This window comes from Puntigrus tetrazona, chromosome 21, assembly GCF_018831695.1.
Source record: "Puntigrus tetrazona isolate hp1 chromosome 21, ASM1883169v1, whole genome shotgun sequence".
NCBI lineage: Eukaryota > Metazoa > Chordata > Actinopteri > Cypriniformes > Cyprinidae > Puntigrus > Puntigrus tetrazona.
In genome coordinates, this window is record NC_056719.1 from 4,878,497 (window position 1) to 4,899,234 (window position 20,738).

General features: G+C 37.3%; 2 protein-coding genes across 2 annotated transcripts in view; one reads left to right on the forward strand and one right to left on the reverse strand.

Moving 5' to 3' along the window:
- Positions 1-14,575, reverse strand: part of nnt (nicotinamide nucleotide transhydrogenase) — a 32,231-nt gene extending 17,656 nt beyond the window's left edge. Inside the window, exons 1-11 of the mRNA XM_043221416.1 lie at positions 14,421-14,575; positions 12,643-12,833; positions 9,781-10,010; positions 9,488-9,705; positions 8,340-8,427; positions 8,063-8,151; positions 6,282-6,469; positions 4,647-4,780; positions 3,847-4,038; positions 3,355-3,508; positions 2,044-2,205 (exon numbers count right to left, since the gene is read on the reverse strand). Of these exons, the coding sequence (XP_043077351.1) occupies positions 2,044-2,205; positions 3,355-3,508; positions 3,847-4,038; positions 4,647-4,780; positions 6,282-6,469; positions 8,063-8,151; positions 8,340-8,427; positions 9,488-9,705; positions 9,781-10,010; positions 12,643-12,790 (1,603 nt within the window). The 5' untranslated portion in view covers positions 12,791-12,833; positions 14,421-14,575. The remainder of the gene's footprint in view (positions 1-2,043; positions 2,206-3,354; positions 3,509-3,846; positions 4,039-4,646; positions 4,781-6,281; positions 6,470-8,062; positions 8,152-8,339; positions 8,428-9,487; positions 9,706-9,780; positions 10,011-12,642; positions 12,834-14,420) is intronic.
- Positions 14,576-15,530: 955 nt separating this feature from the next.
- Positions 15,531-20,089, forward strand: ccdc80l2 (coiled-coil domain containing 80 like 2). Its single transcript, XM_043220978.1, has 7 exons — positions 15,531-17,708; positions 17,810-17,966; positions 18,361-18,494; positions 18,574-18,731; positions 18,811-18,914; positions 19,195-19,275; positions 19,373-20,089. Exons 1-7 carry the CDS (start codon positions 16,533-16,535, stop codon positions 19,684-19,686), a joined length of 2,124 nt encoding a protein of 707 aa, XP_043076913.1. The 5' UTR covers positions 15,531-16,532; the 3' UTR covers positions 19,687-20,089.
- Positions 20,090-20,738: the final 649 nt, after the last annotated feature.

Sequence of the window (20,738 nt, forward strand, 5' to 3'; positions counted from 1 at the left end):
ACTGAATGGTCAATATAGCGTCAAGAATGCATTTTAACATTTTACTTGCAATATACACATTTTATCAGAATACACCATTTCTGAATTAAATAATTTAATACAAATATTTAATTATAATTCGATATTTACCAGATACACCAAAAACCATACAAATATTACTTATTAGATGCATGATAACTTGTATTTATTTTCTGATTTTCTCAAAGTGTGACTCAGGCCTGTATTAAGTGAGAAAAACAAGGTTCATGACAACCGTTCCAGTCATTTCCCCCTCTAATAAAGCACAGTTACACTAGAAATCTTGCGTAACATTTTGAGCACTGGCACAGTCCGCTTAGTGCTCAAAACAAGTCGTTTGTAACTCTTGTTGATCGAGAATTAACGAGGACAACACTAGCATCCCCAAGGGAAATCTGATAACCATCACCTCTTTAATCGTTTTCGAATGCTTCTGCGGCATCGACTCGACTGACCAAATCTGAGGTGGCCCTGATAGTTAGCGGTATCTTAAGTCAATGGAGTGTGTAACTGTTGGTAAGCATTTCCTCTCACTTTGTAATTCTGAAGTAACAATTGATCACAGACCAGCTCGCAGGCCAAGCGCACGCTACCACAACACTGCAGGAAACGCAACAGACGATTTGTAAACCTATGCAGGCACGCACCGCCACACACGCACCCAGACATGCAAAGGTCTGGATATCTGTAAAATAAAACCCTTGGATGAAAATGAAAGATGCCGGAGTCTGCTCGAAATCCACAAACGGACGGCTGTTGTTCTAATGGCTGGATAATATTTCAGACTTTCTGTGATCACGAAGAATAAAGCGACAAGATATTTGGAAAGACGGGCTGTTTTAAGCAATGACACATCCATTAGGTCACCGCCACGTCTCCCAAATGGACCCAAAACCAAAATCCAATAGCCCAAGTTCATCAGGAAAGATTAGGTAATGTTTAAAACGTTCATATCAAGCGATGTGGAGTCATTCTGATTCACCAGTTTCAGGTAGATTAAAGAGCAACAGAGGAACTCTACTCCAGCAGGAGCTAAAGAGTAACTTTACGCTTCTGGAAAAGTTCTCCCACACCTTCGATGAGAATGAGAAATTCCACATTAGTGGCTTAACGTCTCAGTCACTTTTGTGAGAGCTTCATTACTTCTGGCACCAAAAGAAGCGAATTCCAACTTGCTCACATTTCCAGGCCTGTGAAAGACAGTTCAATAAGTGTCAAATATGTAACACCTCATACGACAAAGAAAAGCAAGAGACTGTCTCTACAAGACTAATAAAGTAATACACAGGAAGTGTGCAGTAGGTCGAGGGAAACTAATTGCTTCAGTTGATTTCCCCACACTCTTGATGTGAAGTTTATAGCTCTCTTGACATAAAGGACTCTTTAATGCAGACCACCAAGGACTCGGTGGTGTTAAAAACAATGAAACCTTTCCTGGTTTCTCAGCCTGCTGAGAGAAATGAATAAAAGCTTAACGAAGCACAGAAGCATCCTTGATCTGCCTGGCTGATGACGGCGTGGCCTTCTGAAGACCGTTGAACCCTGGGACCTTACGTCTAGACTAATGAAGAGCTGAATTCGCCACATAACGGGTGGGCTACGTCGGTCCATCACAGACGCTAACTCAAGGGTGGGAAGAAGAAAAAAAATTAGGTGACACTTTCTGCCCATTAAAGCAAGTGGGTAATTCACACCCACTTGAGAGCCCTCTGCAGCTAAAGGGAAAACTCAGATGAAGAAAACAAAGCACTTTGATGACCTGTGCCGGAGGAAAAAAATGAGGCCCTGTGACACTTCAAAATGTAATATGAGAAATCTATCCATCCAAGTTTACAGACTCCTTGCAGAATGTGCAAAATATTAATGTAATAATTGCAACAAAATAAAGGTTTAAAAAGGATATTTTGTTTTATTTAGTACTGTACTATTTCACATAACAGATGTTTATGTAGGCTCCAAAAAAAACAAATGGATTTATAAAAAAAAAAAAAAAAAAAGACCCCACTGATTGATTTTCTAACTTACCAGAAATAGCATTCGTCACAGACATAAGTGGGGAGTGAAGAGCAGGAGTGACACCCCATACGGTGTGGTATCCCACGATCCCTGCCAAGCCAAAGGTTGTAACCATCTGAGTGAAAGCAGCATTGGGAGCACACAACCCGAGACCAATCGCAGAAGCCAGACCTGAAAAAAACAAAACGTCAAACATTATATAACATTGTAAGCTTGTTTTTTAGTAAAGGTAATTTTGACTGCACAGACAAATCAGCCGATTGCCAGGGGCAACGGGTCCCGTTTATACATCCCATAATCCTTTCAAAGCATCAACACTGCTGTGGGTCATGTACATGTGCCACCTCAACTCTAATGTGTGGAACATTTGTTGTCCGACTCATTACATTTTAAAATTTTAAAGTTAAGCTGGGGGAAAAACTAAAATTTCATTATTTATAAATCAAATAATGAATTAATAACAACAATAGTTAGAAAAATATATTTTGCTATTTTCTTTATAATATTTTTTCCAGTGGGTTTAATAATAGGTATCCAACTCACAGACCAGCCATTTGCCATTTGTGAGTAAGAAAACCTCAACACCATGCCATGGCAGACGCACACAGCAGGAAAGAAATGAGCTACACAACCACCATGTTATCGTCGCAGGTTCCTGGCATTCAGATGCCAGAACGGGCCAAGGTGATGTGGAAAATAAAACAGCTTGTGCCGCAATTAGGTGACCAAGCGCGATTTCAAAAAGGCAGTGATTTCGGCCTTTCCGAGCAAGCCAGGATTCCCTTTACCTAAGCTCATACTGATACAGGAAAACCATGAAAGGGCAGGAAGATCTCATTTGCATGTTTGTTTATCAGCCGGTGTTTATTTACGTGTGAGTTGTATTTGCGGCTTGTCTGAGTGAGGAAGTAAGTGCTTTGATGTGAAGCCAAAGTTGCCTCTCCTCACACAAGTGGTCCTCAGGCGTCTGCAACCAATAGAATTCATTTGTGTGTCGTTTGGTTTAGCGGGGCTTTGGAGTCTAATCTCATCTCGGGACAAAGCGGCCAAACAGGGGAGCTGCTATTTTTGGAATTTCTTAGCAATGCAGATTGTTAAGTGGATAAAAGAAAGAAAATAAAAATCGGATTAATCTCAAAAGGCAATAAAGGGGGGCAGTTTTAAACGTGCACGGCAACCTTATTAACATAGTTCAATGTCAGGGACCACCAATGCAGCGGTCTCTTCCTTTTAAAACACACGGGGAGCCGCTTTCATATTAACCCCAGGGGGGACCCGGAGAGATCCGGCGGGAAGAGGAAGGCAGAGACTGTGATTTACCTCCGGTGTAAAGCCCAGCCGTGGTGAGGGTGGCTCTGAAGGGCGAGATGGCAGACGCCTTTTCCTTCTCCAGCTCTTGGACAGTCTTGTGTTTTGGAGGTGCTGCCACTGGAACGTTGTTAGGTTGTGGTGCAGGGAAAAGCACGTTTCCGTCCTGCAGACAGACAGAGAGAGAGAGTGAGAGCCAGAATTCAAATAACACCACAACTCAACTCCTTGAAAGCTAAATGTGCGCCAGAGAGATACGGAGTCATAAATTTCAAACGGCTCACATCCCGTAGCTCAGGGGTGTCAGACTCATTTTAGTCCAAGACTGGATAAAACATCATCTTATGCAGGCCAAATTTCTGTATTTGTTAAACTTAAGTCTATACATTGAAAATGCATGCAACTTTCTAATTGAAAGAAAAGGTTTTATTGATTTAGGACGTGACAAAACGCAAAACAATTAAGTAAATAGTTTAATAAATAAATTAAATATAAATTGTTTACCTGCATAACTATTGAACCTCGGATGACGTGGTCCATTGTGCCGTAATCAAACTCGTTTTTGACATCAAAGTGAAAAACTTCCTTGTCCGGGCTAATGGCACGGATGAGTTTGATGATGTTGTTAGAGTATAACGTGCTGGCCTGAGTCGGGAGGCGACTGGGAAGATCAGTGTAGCCAACATGGATCACGCCCTATAGAAAATTACAGAAATATATTTAAAATGAAAGCAGAGACAAACAAACAGAGAAGTGAATTACACCCACACTCAAAACATTTCGGTTTGTACTTTTGAAATCTTATGTTCTCCAAGGTTGCGTTCCTTTATTGATACAGCATTTAAAAAAACAAAACTGTATTTTTTAAAATATTACTACAATAACAGTTTTCAAATTTAATGCATCATGACAAAGCTGATTTTTTACTAAACAATTCAGCAATCATTCTAATATGCTGATTTCTTGCTCAAGCAACATTATTAATGCTGAAAAAAGTAGTGCTTAAGCAACAGCGATGCATTTTATCTAAATTTCTTTGATGAATAGAAAGCTGACATTGCTGTAGCTCAAGCATAGCTCTAACAATTAAAAAGATTTAGACACACAAAAAGGTCTTCCAAATGTTTAAAATAGAAGCATTTTTAAAGTAAATTAAACATTCTTAAGTTAAAAAAAAAAAAAAAAAAAAAAAAAAAAATGAAATGCCTTCATGTCACTTGAATAAAAAAGCCTTACTGACCCCTGAATGTTCCTGATACATGAAGCTCAAGCAAGACCCCCAAGTTCTGTTGCAGTGTACTCACTCTGTGAACAGAGAGTTCTCCAGGAACCGTGGTCTCGATGTTGCCCCCAGCTTCTGCAGCCAGGTCCACCACCACTGAACCATCTTTCATGGTCTCCACCATTTCCTTAGTAATCAGCACAGGGGCCTTCCGACCTGCATAATAATTTCAGCACAGTGAGACTGGTAAACCAAAACCATGACTGATATGCATTTAATAAGACTCCTCTGATGTGCCTTTTATCCGTGCAACCTAATATACTGATAAGCCGTTTTGCGGCTTGTTGGTTTTAAAAGAAAAACGCAATTCCGATAAAAGTGGAACAGACCGCATGCGTTTTACCAACTGAGCGTGCTAAAAACCGCCAGGTATGTAGTGTACTAAAAGTCCAACTGGTGGCTCCGTGGCTCCAGGGGTGGAAATAAAATAAAATTGGAGTGACACCAGGAGTGTGCACAAGCATGCAAGAGTCACAGGAACTGAATTTGAATACACAAACTGGAAAGACTCTCTGCCAATCTAAAGCAAGAGCGACACAACAACCCATAAGTTACTTAGGAAACTGCATAAACATACTGTTACAGACACCTGATTTTTATTAGCTTTCAGTCACGGAGATTAAGACAAAGCTTGCGTCAAATAAACATGAAGCACATCTGCAGCCACAGAGCTGTTAAATTGGTAATTAGGCTGTATGTAATAAGTTATGTCAGATAATCCTTTTCTCTTTTCAAATGCCAGCAAAAAAAAAAAAAAAAAAAATCATAAAAGTATCAGTATATCAGTATAAGTATATATTTGAAGATCCTGAGATAAACCAGTTAAAAGAATAGTTCAAATGTTGACAAACCCTTTCAAATTGACATCAACCCTCATGTACCTTTAATCCAAAACCTTGCTATTTTTATATGGAAAGCAACAAAATGAACCTAAGAACCATCGTTTTTGCCCAGTTTATCATGACTAGAGACTGACGAACTCCATAAGAGTAGTTCACGAGTTTTTTTTGACATACTCAAAGTCAGTTAAAATCAATAACTAGATTTGTGAAGGTGAGACCAAAATTAAATGAAGCAATGATGATCTCTTCCTCTTACAAAGTTTGTTCACAAATTTTCAATTTGCTTTGTGCTGTATGATGGATGTTTTTCCCCCTTTTGCCATCTGTTTGTTTGTCGGTAACAGTCTTTCAACAGCTCCAAGGCTGTTGTGAAAAGTACAGGCTGTACTTTTTCCATATTTTTGTGACTTCGCTTAACAGTCTAAACGATTTATTAATAAATAAATAAACAACCAAACAGCCAACTTTTATTGAAATCCCATAATGCCAGGGGTAATTGACCCCGCGAGGCTTAGAACAGCTAATATAGAGACATATGGACTATTTTGTGCTGCTTTTTGAGCCTTCTGAACTTGACAGCCCACGATCACTAAATAAAAATATTGTATGCGTTTCACAGAACAAAAATACAGCAAAGAAGCGGAGTATATAAAAAGTCAAATCTAAATTTCTGGCTGAACTCTTCCTTTAAAAAGTCAAATGGAAAACTAAGAGCCTGTGCAAAACGTATTATCTGCAAGAGTATATGCTGAGGAGGGCATGTGATGGAGAGAAAAATGAGATGGAAAGGGAGTGAAGGCTGCAGGTGTGTGTACCGGGGATAAGCGCAGTAGTGACAATGATGTCAACATCCAAACACTGCTTGGCAAACAGCTTCATCTCTGCCTCGATGAACTCCTTGGACATCTCCTTAGCGTAACCGCCCTGGCCTTCTCCTGACTCCTTTATGTCCACCTCCAGTGGCTCGGCACCCAGGGACTTGAACTGCTCCAGTGCGGCCGCTCTGGAAGAGGAAGGACAAGAGTGAAGCAACACTGCCACCGAGAGGAAGCTTCCTGGAACTGGCGCTGACGGGATCAGTCAAGCAGATGAAGCTTCGAGCTTTACGCTCCAAGGCACAAAACATCCTTCGAACTACATACAACAAACTTGGCTCACGCTGTAAGATGACTCATTAAATCCTAGCAAAACGTAGCTTATTTTAAATCTGTACATTTCAAACCATTTTAGTAGGATTGGTTGTGACGCCACCGTTTTCTTGCTCAAGACCTTTTTGTGTTCTTGTTTTTGGAAAAATTAAAAACACTTTCAGATGAAACAAACATCATAAATATCTAAAATAGAGCGGAACGGTGACTCAAAACACAAATTTATAAATAGACAAAAAAAATTGAAAATAAAAGAGCATCTGTCAGATTAAAAGGGGGTCAATTAATGGGAAAAAGGAACTTATTTTATCTCGCATTGGGCAATTGTGATAAAGTTGTTGTGGTAAACTATTAACACAATGCAACGCAGTTCTAATGGATGTTACCTAGCACCACAAATGGAGTGATAATATCTAAATCTGACTCTCCTGGTGTCCTCCAATTTGAAAAACGCATGCCAGAGATCATGTTAATTGGACAAATAAGCTACAGTAGGTTTGAGACAGAAAAGTAAATAAAATGGAAACTTGATGTGAAAAATAAATAAAGTTCAAAACATTCAACATTCAAAACATCAGTAAGATTTATGTTTTTTTTAAAAGAAGATTCTTATGTTTATTAAGGATGTATCTATTGGAGCAAAATACACAATTTGTAATTATAAAATAGGTCTTCTATTTTAATATACATTAATTTATTCTTATGAAGCAAAACTTTATTTACAGCATCGTGTAAACTTCAGTGTCACATTCTTCAGAAATCATCCTAATTTGCCAATTTATTATTCGTTCTGGAAATCGCTTCATATTTTTTGGGGACTGTGACACTTTTGACAAGATTCTTTGATAAAAACATTTTAAACAGAACAGTTTATTCGAAAAATAGCTTTATTCAGCGGGGATGTGTTAAATGGATAAAGTGAAAGTAAAGACTGAAAAGATGAAAAGAATAGAAAAGATGCCCATTTTGCAAAAAAAAAAAAAAAAAAAAAAAGCTGTTCTTTTCACTTTTTAAGAAAGAAAAAGTTTCAAAGTTTCCAAAAACAAATTAAGCAGCTCAACAATTTTAACACTCATAAAAATTCAGCATATTCAAACGATTTCTGAAGGATCATTTGACACTTAAGACTGGAGTAATTTTAAAGTATATTAAAATAGGAAACAGCAATATTAGAAATTGCAGTAATATTTCACAATATTCTTTTTAATGTATTGTTAATATCCTTGATGTGCTGAAACGCCATTAAAAATCTTATGGATCTCAAACTCTACACTAAACATTTGGTGCACAAGTGCTCCAAGTACTAATGCAAATGTCCTATTGTCTTAATTTAATACATTGTGTTATTTAATATTTCTGTAGCAACCATTTTTGATGTCATTTGTAAACTATTTAATTCATCCTTGCTTAAAATAAATAGAATAATGCTAAGTTGTATGACTTTTTACCTGGTATCAAAACCCCTGACAATGGCACCCATAGCACGGGCCGAGCCAGCAGCAGCCAACCCAGCCACTCCACCTCCAATGATCAACACCTGCCAATAAGAACAGCCTTTTTAAAAACCAAACTCTGAAATTTACTGAAAAATATAATTTGGGAAAATATCAACAGTGTCAAGAACTTCATCCAAGACTTAATGTGAGATGTGTACAGAAATTAATCATGCAAACTCATACAAAAAAAAACTCTGGACATGTGTGTGTGTGGTTATGCCAAGCATACCTTAGCAGGAGGAACCTTCCCCGCTGCTGTGATCTGACCAGTAAAGAAGCGGCCAAAGTTGTTGGCTGCCAGAACCACTGCTTTATAACTGCCAAGAAAAACAGTCGCACTTCAGTCACAGCTGCTGATGAGGCAGGAATCAAGACACTTTATGCTGGCCACAAATATCACATTTGTTGACACTAATGACATTTAAGATTTCGGTAAACAGGTCACTGTGACAGGTAAACTATGAAGTCTGAGTATGTGTGTAGGATTTACTAGATAAATAAATACATAATAGTATTAATTCATTAATACAAAAAGAAAATACATTTAGTTAAGAGAACTCAGATGAAGCAGGCTTAACTTAGAATAATTTACAGGACAATTCATTCTGCAGTAAATGTTTTAAAATACTTTAAACCTCTTTAAATATGCAAATAAGTAATGAACTTATTTAAATAAAATATATACAGAATAGCAGTCTTAAATGTAAAAGTCAAAATTCATGCTATAATTTTCTCATTTTCATTTTGTGTACATATTCTTGCTAAAAGGTTTACAAAGGAGACATTTGATCTTTAAAATCAAATTTTAAAATGAAACTGTATTTAAAAGAAATGGTATATTAAAATATTAATATATTTAAATAGTATTTGCTACTTAAAAAAAATGCTAATATATATATATATATATATATATATATATATATATATGCATATTTTAAAAATAAATTCTACAGGAGTAAAGCGTTTTTATTAAACTAAAATATAAAAATTAAAATATAAAAATTAAAGAAAAAGGGTAAAAACCACTAAAGAAATGCATTTGTTATTGAATTCTACATTTAAAAAAAAAAAAAAACATTTTTTACAAATCAAACAAACATCAAAATTAAATAAAACTAAATAAATATCCTTTGGAGCAATGTATTACTTAATTCTACATGTGTTTATTTTTCTAGATGCAAATAGATATTATTTTGAAATGTGTATTGCTTTAATTCCACTAGTCTGAAAGAATCGGAATTGCCCAAAAATCTCAAAACTGGCCAGTGCAAATACAGTGGTTTTGTCTATATTGTCTTGCTTTACTATTGTTCCTTGCACTGGTATGATCATTATATAAACACAATATTAAAACGTTCTTGCTTTAGATTGCCGTACCCAGCAATGTTGGCCATAGAGCTGAGGGCATCATAACCCTGAGCAATAGTAACACGGGGCACCTGGTCCATGGCCAGGACGGTGGCTTTGCGCTGGGACAAGCGGTCCATGAGCTCAGGGTTCTGAGCGGGATAGATGAAACTGACGAGGGTGGCTCCTTCATTCATGAGGTCGGCCTCATGTACCCCCAGAGCGGAGTTCAACATGGGGGCACGCACCTGTGGCAAACGAACGCAGAAAATTAGCGCTGACAAAGACAGATGAGAGAAGGTAACAAACGAACCTAACAGTACCTTAAGCAGAACATCAGATGCAAAGACATCTTTGGTATCCCGGATAGCGGCTCCTGCTTTTGTGTACATGTCGTCGGAGAACTTGGCAGATTCCCCTGCACCGGACTCCACCACCACATTAAAGCCCTGCTTGATGAGAGCTTCCACTCCGGCTGGAGAGATGGCCACACGACGCTCATTCTGAAAGACTTCCTTGGGAACGCCGACAGTTAGCTGTTTGTATGGAATGCCTGAAGGAAGTAACAGAGAATTACAGAATGTGGAGAGGAAACTCATTAACAACTGTTCATGTCACATTTAAAAAGGTCCAGCTCCAGGAGAGCAACCGTCACTGAAATGAATGTGACTAACAACAACAAGCTGATTTTATAAAAGGTACTATGAAAAATTTGACAAACTTAGCTTATTAAGTTGTTAGAAACAATTAATAGAAAATGCATAAATATTCACATTTTATTTTAACTAATATAAAATTGTTATGAATAAATGCTATTTTATTAAAATAAATGTTATAATTATAATACAGTGCAAAATTGTTATTAATTATTTTTTTCATGATGAAAAAGACATTAGCAATTCGGTAGTTTTAAATCTGAAGTGGAACACTTTGTACATTTTAACACATTTACCACACATTTTTAAACCAAAATAAAGTATTTTATATTGCATTATTCAAAATCTTTATATCACATTACAATGGCATTACGTAAAAACACTTGATTACTTTTCATTCGAAATTAAATTGTGTGCAATAAAACGTGCACAAATTCTTTAGAAAAAAGTATTAAAAGTCAGAAAATGTTCTATTCTTATTTCAAAATTACAACACTAGCAACAACTTGATAATTTGACAGCACTACTTTTTAAATCGACTACACGCAGACCGTATTTTCTGTTATGAACACAACAGAAACAAAGTGAAGTGTGGAAAGCTGCTCTCATAGCCAGTATCTCTTCAGACCATTTCTAAGCGTGCACGCTCTCCATTATGAACTCGAGGATAGGTCAAAGAGAAAAGCAGTACAATAAAGATAAGAGTCAGACTAACAACTGGCAAAGCTGTTCATGAAGACCAACGCGTGGTTCAAAAGTAATAAGTAAAGCCATTGAGACCTTTGTAATGGACTGCAGGCCCAGGAGATCTCAGAGACTTGTGGTTTTACAGTTGTGTGCATTTTTACAGTAAGGCAAGGCTTTGTGACTTCGCAACCGCTCCAAATCTGCAGTCATCATTTTAAAAATATAACTCCGCATTAAAACAGAGCATGGAGGGGTTTTAGGACGTGTAATAAAGTAAATCAAGTTGAATTTTTACGCACAGCTTCACTTTATGCGTTTTGGTCTGTAAAAGATGTGCAAACAACATGTGGTCTGAATACGCATCAAGAAGTCATCCAAGTCATGTTCTGCTATTGGTAGCATGGAGGTCGCTCGTGGAAAATTCCACCGCAGGCCTGATCTATAGATAACAACAACATAAGCTCACGTGAATCACAGCCTGAGGCAGACACACTGAACCACAAAGAGCAAAGACTACACAAAGGGGATTTGGACACTTTAGCCATATGCAAATAAGGAAAAAAAAAAAAAAAAAAAAAAAAAAAAGAATGAATGTCACTGCAATAGATGTCAACTGGTGACATTGAGTTTGGAAATTGCCTTGGAAACCTGCATTACTTTGATTTTTAGTTATCAAACGCAATTAAATATGTTTGAGGTTAATTTTGGAGGGCACTTTATGTCACCTGGTTCAAGTTTCACACAGAGTATTTAAAACCGGTTGATTAAAAACTTAACAGGACAACTTTTACTTTCTGGCACATGAAAGGGCAATTAACTTTTTTGTTGTTGTTAAAAACAAAAGACCATTCAAGAGCATAACGCTGATGTCAATGTCAAATCTGGCCAATCATAACTCATATTTCATAAAGAAATTTAGACAATTACCCATCACTGTTCAAAAGTGTGGGATCAGAAACATTTGATTTAATAAATAAAAATATATCCTTTTAATTTAGGACATATTTAATTGATCAAAACTGACGGCAATGACATTTTTGTAACGCATTACTATCATTTCTGATCACCAAAGAAAGCTTTGCCATAAGAATAAATTACATTTTAAAATGTATCACAATAGATTTACTGTATTTTTGATCAATGCAGTTTTGGTGAGCATTAGTGACTTCTCTCACAAGAATTTCAAAAATACCCTAGCAACCGAAACCTTTTATACGGTACCGTGTCGATAAACACATAAACGATCCAGACTTAAAATGGAAACAAAGTTAATATCCGCAGCCCAAAAACATCTTCTAACCACACTGGGTTCTGGCAATCACCACAGACAAGCGTTTCTTTTCCCCAAACAGCCCTGGTTCCTCAGCTGACACACTGCCAGAAATAACCTGCCTCAGCTGTCATTACCATTCTTCCCCCTCTCTCAAAAAAACGTCTGCCATTAATGGCAGGTCTCCAACAAACACTGTATCCAAGCAGCCAGTACGCTACACAGGTCACTTACAGTACACTCATTCATGTCCTTCATAATGCTAAAACTTCAATGCAAGGAATAGTGGGAAGGGACACGCTGACCTTGACAGTTACTGCACATGGACAGCTACAGTAGAAAGACACTTGGGAATGTTTCCTTCGCTGTTATTATACTATTTAACAAAATCTGCAGAGGTAAAACTAATCACATTAATAGATAAGCACATGTGAGCCATACTCAAAGTCCTACCGAAGAAAAAAAAAAAAAAAAAAACAACAACTTGATTTGATGTCCTTAACCACTTCGAGTCACGGCAGTTACTAAAACAGAACGCGTTCTACACCAACTCAATGCTCCAGGGCCGTTACCTGGACTAGCGAGGCGAGAGAGGGCTTGATGGGTCTTAAAGAACCGCACACATGGCGTCTTCAACGTCCGGACGCTCTTAGCACAGGCCAGCCCGGAGAACAGGGGGCTGGAACAGCTGGTGGCAACCACGCGCAGAAGACTCGCCATCGGAGACACAAGGAGGAGCTGTGCTGTCGAAACGACCCTCCTCCTGCATGTGTGAGAGAGATAGAGAGAAAATAAGCCGGCTGACCTATCCCATAATGCTCCACTCTGCCCCAGTCAGTGCAGCTCAGATGTTTACCCACCTCCAAGGTGACACACATATGCTCACAGTTCACACACGCGGGCGACTGTTAACTAGGCATTAAGTCGTGAGGTCCTCACACATTTATAGAGTTAAAAAAAAAAAAAAAAAAAAAATCAATAAATATAAATATAAAAAAATTTAAAATTGTTTTAATAGATTTCTTGATTATTCTTTAATTTAAGAATAATCTGCAACAATTCTATAATATATCTACAGCCTTTAAAAGAACTTCGCAAGTTTGTACTGACACAAAACAGATCAATTAATCCACAGCGAGAACCGGTCAAGGTCACACGAAGGCAAACACTGGAATGAGTAGAAGTGTATTTGTTTAGGAAAGGACTATCGCATATGAAGGTGATAAGGGTTTTTCTGAGAGGGACAGTGCAGGTCACACAGTAGCAGGAGGCCTTACAGGTCCTTTATGGTCTATAACACCATAAACACTGTCTGCGAGAGTTGTCTCCAGAATATACCAAACACACACAAAGAATAATTAAGTAGAGTTTAAAAAATAAATAACTAAAATAAAAATAATAAATAAACATAGCTTTTGAACATATTTGCTAAAACACTACAAAGCCTTTTTTTTGACAATACTTAATTTTTTGTGTGCGTTTTTTTTTATATTTTTATACTTTTAGTATAGTTTTTTTTTTTAATAAATCGAATAATACCATTTTATTACATTTTTTTAAACATCCTAATGAAATTGCAGCATTTTTTCTGATAAATGCTTTTATTATTTGCAAGTGACTTCGGACGAAAGCCAAACGAATACAAATACTAACATTTCTAAACCAGTAACGTCTGTAATTTGACTTTTTGTAGATGCATCCCACACATGAAAGCAATGCAGTGCTTATGCATGTATGAGGGCGTGGGAAACAATCAAATCACCGGTTTAATTGAACGCGTGCAGACAGACTCTATTGGATTATCGTGACAACTAACGTTACGATCTAATTCCAGCACCACGGGAATTACACAGGTCAGATGTGGGGCAACGTGCATTAACTTTACAAACTACACGGTTTACACAATTTTGTATTCAACATATACAGTGAGGGGGGTTAGCATCAGTGTTTGTCCTTGTGCCTAGTTTGTTATTGGGCATGGGCAACGCAAAAGTCATTCATTTAAACAGCTCAATAGCACAAACCGGGCAGAATTTCGGTACTAATTTTTCAGATTTTAATTCACTGAATGCAGCAGAAGCACACAAGCGCTAGTCTTTAAAATCATGCTTTTGCGTGGCTTTTTCGGAAGAGCAACGCGGCTTCGGTGTCGGCAGAAGGCGGGCACAAGCGCTCATTTCCCTTTTATTCCTTCTCCTAAGACACTAACGTTAGCTCGTTAGCCGAGCAGAAGCGATAGCTGCAGGATGTCGTTTGCATACAAGCGATCGAAGCGACACGTGCCATAATGCATTTTTTGCGATCAAATGACAAGGTGGCGGAGATCGATAATGAAGAATGAAATTCTCACCAAGTCGAGACAGAGCATCAATGAGCGACCTTTGAAAGCGGGGACGCACAGCTTACAGCCGCCACCCGGAAGTACTCGCGCTCACCTCCGCGTGAGCCGCTGCTGAGCTTTCATTCCGCCGTCAATCAACGCGGCTGAATCGGTCATGTGCTGGGGGCGTTTGTTTCGACATTTTACACACAATTTGAACGAAAACGTTTGCGTTTCAGACAACAGATTGTGTTGCTTTTGATTCAGGGTGATGCAAAACTGGGATAGACTTTGTTTTGTAACATTTTATCACGGTAACCATATTTACCAATATAGATACCAGTTATTGTTTGACCGTAAATAAATGTAAATGGGGTTTTTTTCTTCTCCGTTGCAAACATGATTTATTTTTTAATTTCCAGATTTACTGCAGTATGCTATTTTGACCTATTTAACAATCAGTGAATAATTAACAAGAGTTACTGTCAACCACAATAAAATATTATATATTTTGGAGGAAATAAATAAACAAGAAATCGATAAGTTAAACTACTTTATTTCAAAATAACATTCTTATTGTTTTCTTTATATATATATATATATATATATATATATATATATATATATATATATATATATATATATATATATATATATATATATATAACCTAATAATTGAACCTAAATCTAAAGTTTTTGGACTTACAGGGATTGATGTCCAGCAGAGGGCGATAGTAGACAAGGACATTACTTCAACACTTAACTCAACAAAAAAAAAAGGAACAAGAAAAGGAAAATACAACTGAACATTTTACAGAAAGGAGCTTCAGATGACTTGGCTCTTGACTTCTTTTTTTTTTTTTCACAGCGTGAAATTGCAGTTCTGTATGCAGTATGTTTAAAGGGCAACATTCAGGCTATAAATACCCCAAACCACACTGACAATTTGTTTGCTTTCTTAAGGCCTAGACAATGGAAAATGGGTGAAACTTAAACTCAAAACGCTAGGTAAAAAAAAAAAAAAAAAAAGATTCAACAAGTAACCTACTTCTGATATGTGTTCTAACAAAATCTATAAAGTACATGAAAATTAAAAAAAAAAAAACTTTTCCCGTTGAATATACCATTTCCATATGTTCTACCAGTACTGGCTGTGCTGTTTGAAGTCTTCCCTGTTTTTCTCATATGTTTCTGTTCAACTAAATCCATTTGTGGAATGTCTGTGTACCATGGCTGTTAACCATTAACTTCAACCCAGACTGCTACAGCCTCTTCTCACACCTGGAAAAAAAGCACTATATGACAAATAATAATCCAATGCATTAATAAAAAAATGCTTTTGTATTATACTGTATTTGTTATAATGTACATTTAGATGTCAATGTAAACATGGTGTTTTAATTTTTCAGTCAGCCTGAGCCACAGTAACTATGCTATTTACAGTTTCTATCTAAATACACATAAGCTTTACACTTTCAGCCTTTTCTTCACTTTCTGGATGATAACATCATGTCTGTTGGACACGCATTTCTCTAAGCAAATGTGTTTCTGATATCTAATTTTAGTTCACCAGTTTTAGGAAAATTTATGTTATTTAGTTTCATACAAAAACTAGTATTGATTTGCATGTAAGTTAGCCTCACAACAAGAAATAGAGTAAGATATCTGGAGATCTGGTCCTAATCATCATAGTTTTAATGTCTGTTTTGCAGATGCATAGAGAGCGAACCAAGACTGGTTTGCCTTTGAGAAATAATGTAAAAAATGTATGTTACTCTTATTCAATCTGCCATATCATGCTAAAAATACACTTGTCAAACTGTCAACTGTCAAAATACACACTCTGCAATGATATTGTCCACTAAAGCAACAGCCAAAGGAAATGAAATGTTGACAACTAAGATTAAGCCACAGTGAAGTTGTAAAGGGGCTGGGTTTCATCCTGCCCTTTCATTCTTCTCCTACAACAGCTCATCCTCCAGGCAGACACAAAGTTATGAGGCGCAAGCATGCCACACAGCTTTGAAGCTTAGAAATTCCAAGAGTTTCCTGTAACAAGGTCGAACTCTAATGTGAAACAGAAGTTGCTATTTCTCTCTGCTTCTTCACTCTGTTGGTAAGTGGAGAGTGTGAAGTCTCGATATGCTTCGTCTGTGGATCTTCCTGCTTCTGTTGGCTCATTGGATCAACAGCCCGGTGCTTTCTGCAAAAGGTGGCAAGAAAAAACACCAAGTGAAGAATCAAAGTGGCCCTGCAACTCCCAATGAGGACGTTGGGTCAGATGGAGCCCCTGAGGGTCCATCGGAGTCTGACTTCTTGGCTGATTTTGCTGGGAAACACCGCCTGTGGGTGATCACCGCACCATCGCACAGTGACAACTATCTGCGTATGATGGAGAAGCAGATCCTGGAGTCTGAAGGACTGAATTGTCGCTTGGCTGAGAGAGACACGCTCATTGTCACTATTATTCAAAATGCCATGATGGAAGGGAAAATCCAACGTACGACCTTGCAAGGAGAAGCCACTGTGGAAGTTATGGACTCTGAAATGGTAAGCAAACTTCTTCATTACCTTGAGCTGGAGGACCATACCTTCTCCATGCTGATTCTGAAGAAGAACATGAGGGTTAATGAGAGATTTCCTTACCCGGTTCGCGTTGAGGCCATTCTTGAGGTCATTGACCAATTGCCTGTGCGAAAGTTGGAGAAGGTCGCAAGAAAAGGGTTACCAGTGAAATGCAAGATCACAAAGAAGAGGTTGGTGGTGAAGAAACAGGGTTCTGGCAAGCGTAGGACCTTCAGCCCACAGAGGCATGCAAATACCACATCCATCTTTCTGAGACAGAAGACACGTCTCGACAAAAAGACAACTTTGAGAAACAAAGTACAAGATATTTTGAATGGACATTCGCGCTTCGTCATCCGTAAAAAAACGACAGGCAGCTCAGGCAATGGCAAACCCCCAGGGAAAGCAGGTACAAATTCTGGATCTAGTGGAAATGAGAGGCTGAAGCATGACAACCAGAAGAAATCTCCGGACGGTGACGGACACCCAGAGCCAGAAACAGAAGTGAAAAAAGTTTCGGAAGCAGATAAAATGCATGCTGGTGCACAATCAAATTTTGACACTCTTAATGAGGAGATGAATGGAGAACAAACCGATGACCATTCAAGCTCCAAAAAGAAAGGCAAAGGAAAGGATGGCAAGAAGAAAAAGGGAAAAGGAGGGAGGAGGAAGTCACAACGAGAAGCAGATGATAAGGAAAAGGCAGCTCTAAAAGAATTCATGCAAAACCTCAAAGGAAGAAGAAGACTTCTTGTGAGTTCTTGATTGCTAAGAACATCCATAAATATGTGTAGATCTCTTGGGATCAGTCCTTCTAATTATTGTGTTTTTTTGTTTTGTTTTGTGTGGCATAGGTGATTTCATCTCTAAATGATGTCTCAAGTCAGTACATCAAACAGAGAGATGATAATGAGCTACGAAGCTGTGAGTTTTCCCAAAGAAAGGTCTCAGTTCTGTCCATCATGGGTTCTGAACACAATCCTACACTACATATTCAACACTACCAACAAGGTAATTTATAAACACCTTTTTGTACATTGTACATAAATAGCTATGTGGATAGTTCTCTCAAAAGATCCATTCGCTCATGAATTGAATCACTTTTGTCACATTGTATGTTGGATGGATTCAATTAAATGGACCAGCTCAAGAGAATAATTTGTTTGTTAATCAAGACTACACTGGTTTTGCTGTATGTTTTTTATTCCAGCTCAAAAGAATAATTAGTTCATGATTTTTAACCTGTCCTGTCCCTTAAGAGATCCAATTCTTACGAGCCATTTGTTCATGACTGAGATATATTTGTTTTCTGTGTAGTTAATAATGTTTAAATTAAATACATTCAGTTCATTGTAGCATATGCATTTGGGTTTTAGCTTATGAATGATGCTTCTTTTAAAAACAGATTCTGAGTCTCCACAAGCATCCCTGCCAGAAAAGTTCAGAAACCCTGAGTTAATCAGTGAGATCCGCAGAGAATATGGGCTGAGCTCCAAAAACTTCTCAATGGTGTTGACTGACTATGACCTAAGGCCTAATGTAAGAACACCTATTTTCTCCTAATTCACATTGACTTTAAAAGACTACCGAATCCAAGGCATACTTCTTGTGGTTTAAGCTTAACAGGATTTTCAACAAGCCAACAGCTCCTTCAGATTTACTGGATTACATCGACAACTTTCCATCACGTCAGTCTGAGAAGGAAGAGGAGAGAAAACTTCCATCACCCTGCTCTAAAGCAGAAATGAACCATCAAGAGGAGAACTCGCTTCTGAGGTAAACACCATTTCCCAATGCTTTAAGCTATGATTACTAATCATTCCAATTCTTGTGATTATCGTATGTGAATTTCCAGGTTTATGTCCAAACGGAGACTTCTAATCATCTCATCACCTACTGTAGACGACTACTCATTCCATCAGCAGCTTCAGGCACTTAATGGACAGGAGTGTCCACTGGGTACTGTATGCTTTATGTTCACTGAGCTTTTGTGGATATTTCTTGAATAATTATCAAATTAACAGTGACACACTTTTAAAAAACATTGGGTCTTTATTGGAGTCAATGGTTTCATTAATAAACTTTCAGTTCCATACCAAAAAAGGGAGCTCAAAATGGTTCTTCTGGTTCTTCTGTGAAACAATCGCTGAAAAAAGTCCTTTTTAGACCCTTTTTTTAAAGGAGTAACTTATATATTATACATATTGTAACGTAACTTAAAATTGAATCCACATGGCAGGTATTCGTCATTTTGCCTTTTTGAAGATTGTGGGTACTGGATCGACAGCTTCAGGAACAGTGGAGTTTTTTCCATTGAATGGTGAGATTTTAAATCTTATTTCTTCCGCATTTATCATTTCTTGCAAGTAGCATCAAATATTAAAGAATGGCTATCGAATATTTCTCCTTACCTACAGGGAAAAGTCAACCTGAGAAGGAGATGCTTTCACGGGATGTGGTGGAGAGTCTCAGAAATCAGTTGAAGATAAACCGTGACTACTTCAGCATGTTGGTGGTGGGAAAGGATGGAGATGTAAAGGCCTGGTTCCCGTCTCCAATGTGGTCCCTGGGAAGCATCTATGACCTTGTAGACTCTATGGAATTAAGACAACAGGAACAGAAACTCCAACAAACTCTTGGAATTCACTGTCCTGAGGAGAATACTGGTACTTACCATGGCTACACAGAAGAAACAGAGGACAGCTACTTGTACCACAGATCTGAGGACTAAACGTCATCAAAACAAAGACATTAAACATGCATATAGTGAACATTTGTATATTTATCATCCCCATATCATGTGATGCTAAATTATACCTCTTTATTGCAAATCATACCTGTTGTTTCCTGTGTCGCATACATTTTCACTTCCCTGCACTTGGTTGCATATGCTACTATGCTTAAGTATAGCTAAAAGGCATAGCGTGAAATTCTTGTTTTAAAAATGCTGTTGACATTAAAGGATAGTTTTTTAAGCTGTAGAAAATGTCTGAGTGTTTTTAATGTCCTTATGAGTGCTGAGTTACACCATTGTTGGTAACTGGTAAGATTTTTTTGTAGTCCAAAATAAGCAAAAATGCTTATTTTGGATGTGATTAATCATAATTAAGCAATTGACAGTACTAATTCTAAAATGTTTTCCCCCTGTGATTGAAAAAGATAAATAAAAGTATTTTTTTTTTTTTTTAAATGTACTTACCTGAAAAATATATATATATATATATATATATATATATATATATATATATATATATATATATATATATATATATATATATATATATATAATGTGAATATTGATCCTGTCAACAATAAGGGTTCTGACAATAACAATAAAGAAGTAACAAAAATATGCTTTTCAACTGTTCTTGTTGTATTTTTCACAGGGGCGTAGCAACTTTTTTTTGACACGTGGCCAACATTTCCACCTTTGTTGATTTGTTACTCAATTAACATTTAGCCAATCACAAGTCAAATCATACTATGAGCTTCAAATCTCTGCTGCTCTTGTCATTTCTTTCATTCATAGAAGCACAGGTATATTTGTAGCAATCGCCAAAAATACATTGCGGCCTATAGATCAAAATGAATTTTTTTTCTTTAATGCCAAAAATGATTAGGATGTAAGTAACGATCACATTCATTAAGATAATCTGCAAAAAAAAAAAAAAAATTATTTTGCTTTCAGATTACATATAAATCTCAATTAAAAAAAGTAAAAAATAAATAAAAAATGTGATTCTGTTTAACAAATGCTCTCCTACTTGTTGCTGTGGATGAAAG

Coding starts and splice junctions, on each gene's coding strand:
- ccdc80l2 (XM_043220978.1), top strand. CDS start 16,533: ATGCTTCGTCTGTGGATCTTCCTGCTTCTGTTGGCTCATTGGATCAAC. Junction 17,967..18,360: donor TATTCAACACTACCAACAAG/GTAATTTATAAA, acceptor TTTTAAAAACAG/ATTCTGAGTCTCCACAAGCA. Junction 18,915..19,194: donor TGGACAGGAGTGTCCACTGG/GTACTGTATGCT, acceptor TCCACATGGCAG/GTATTCGTCATTTTGCCTTT.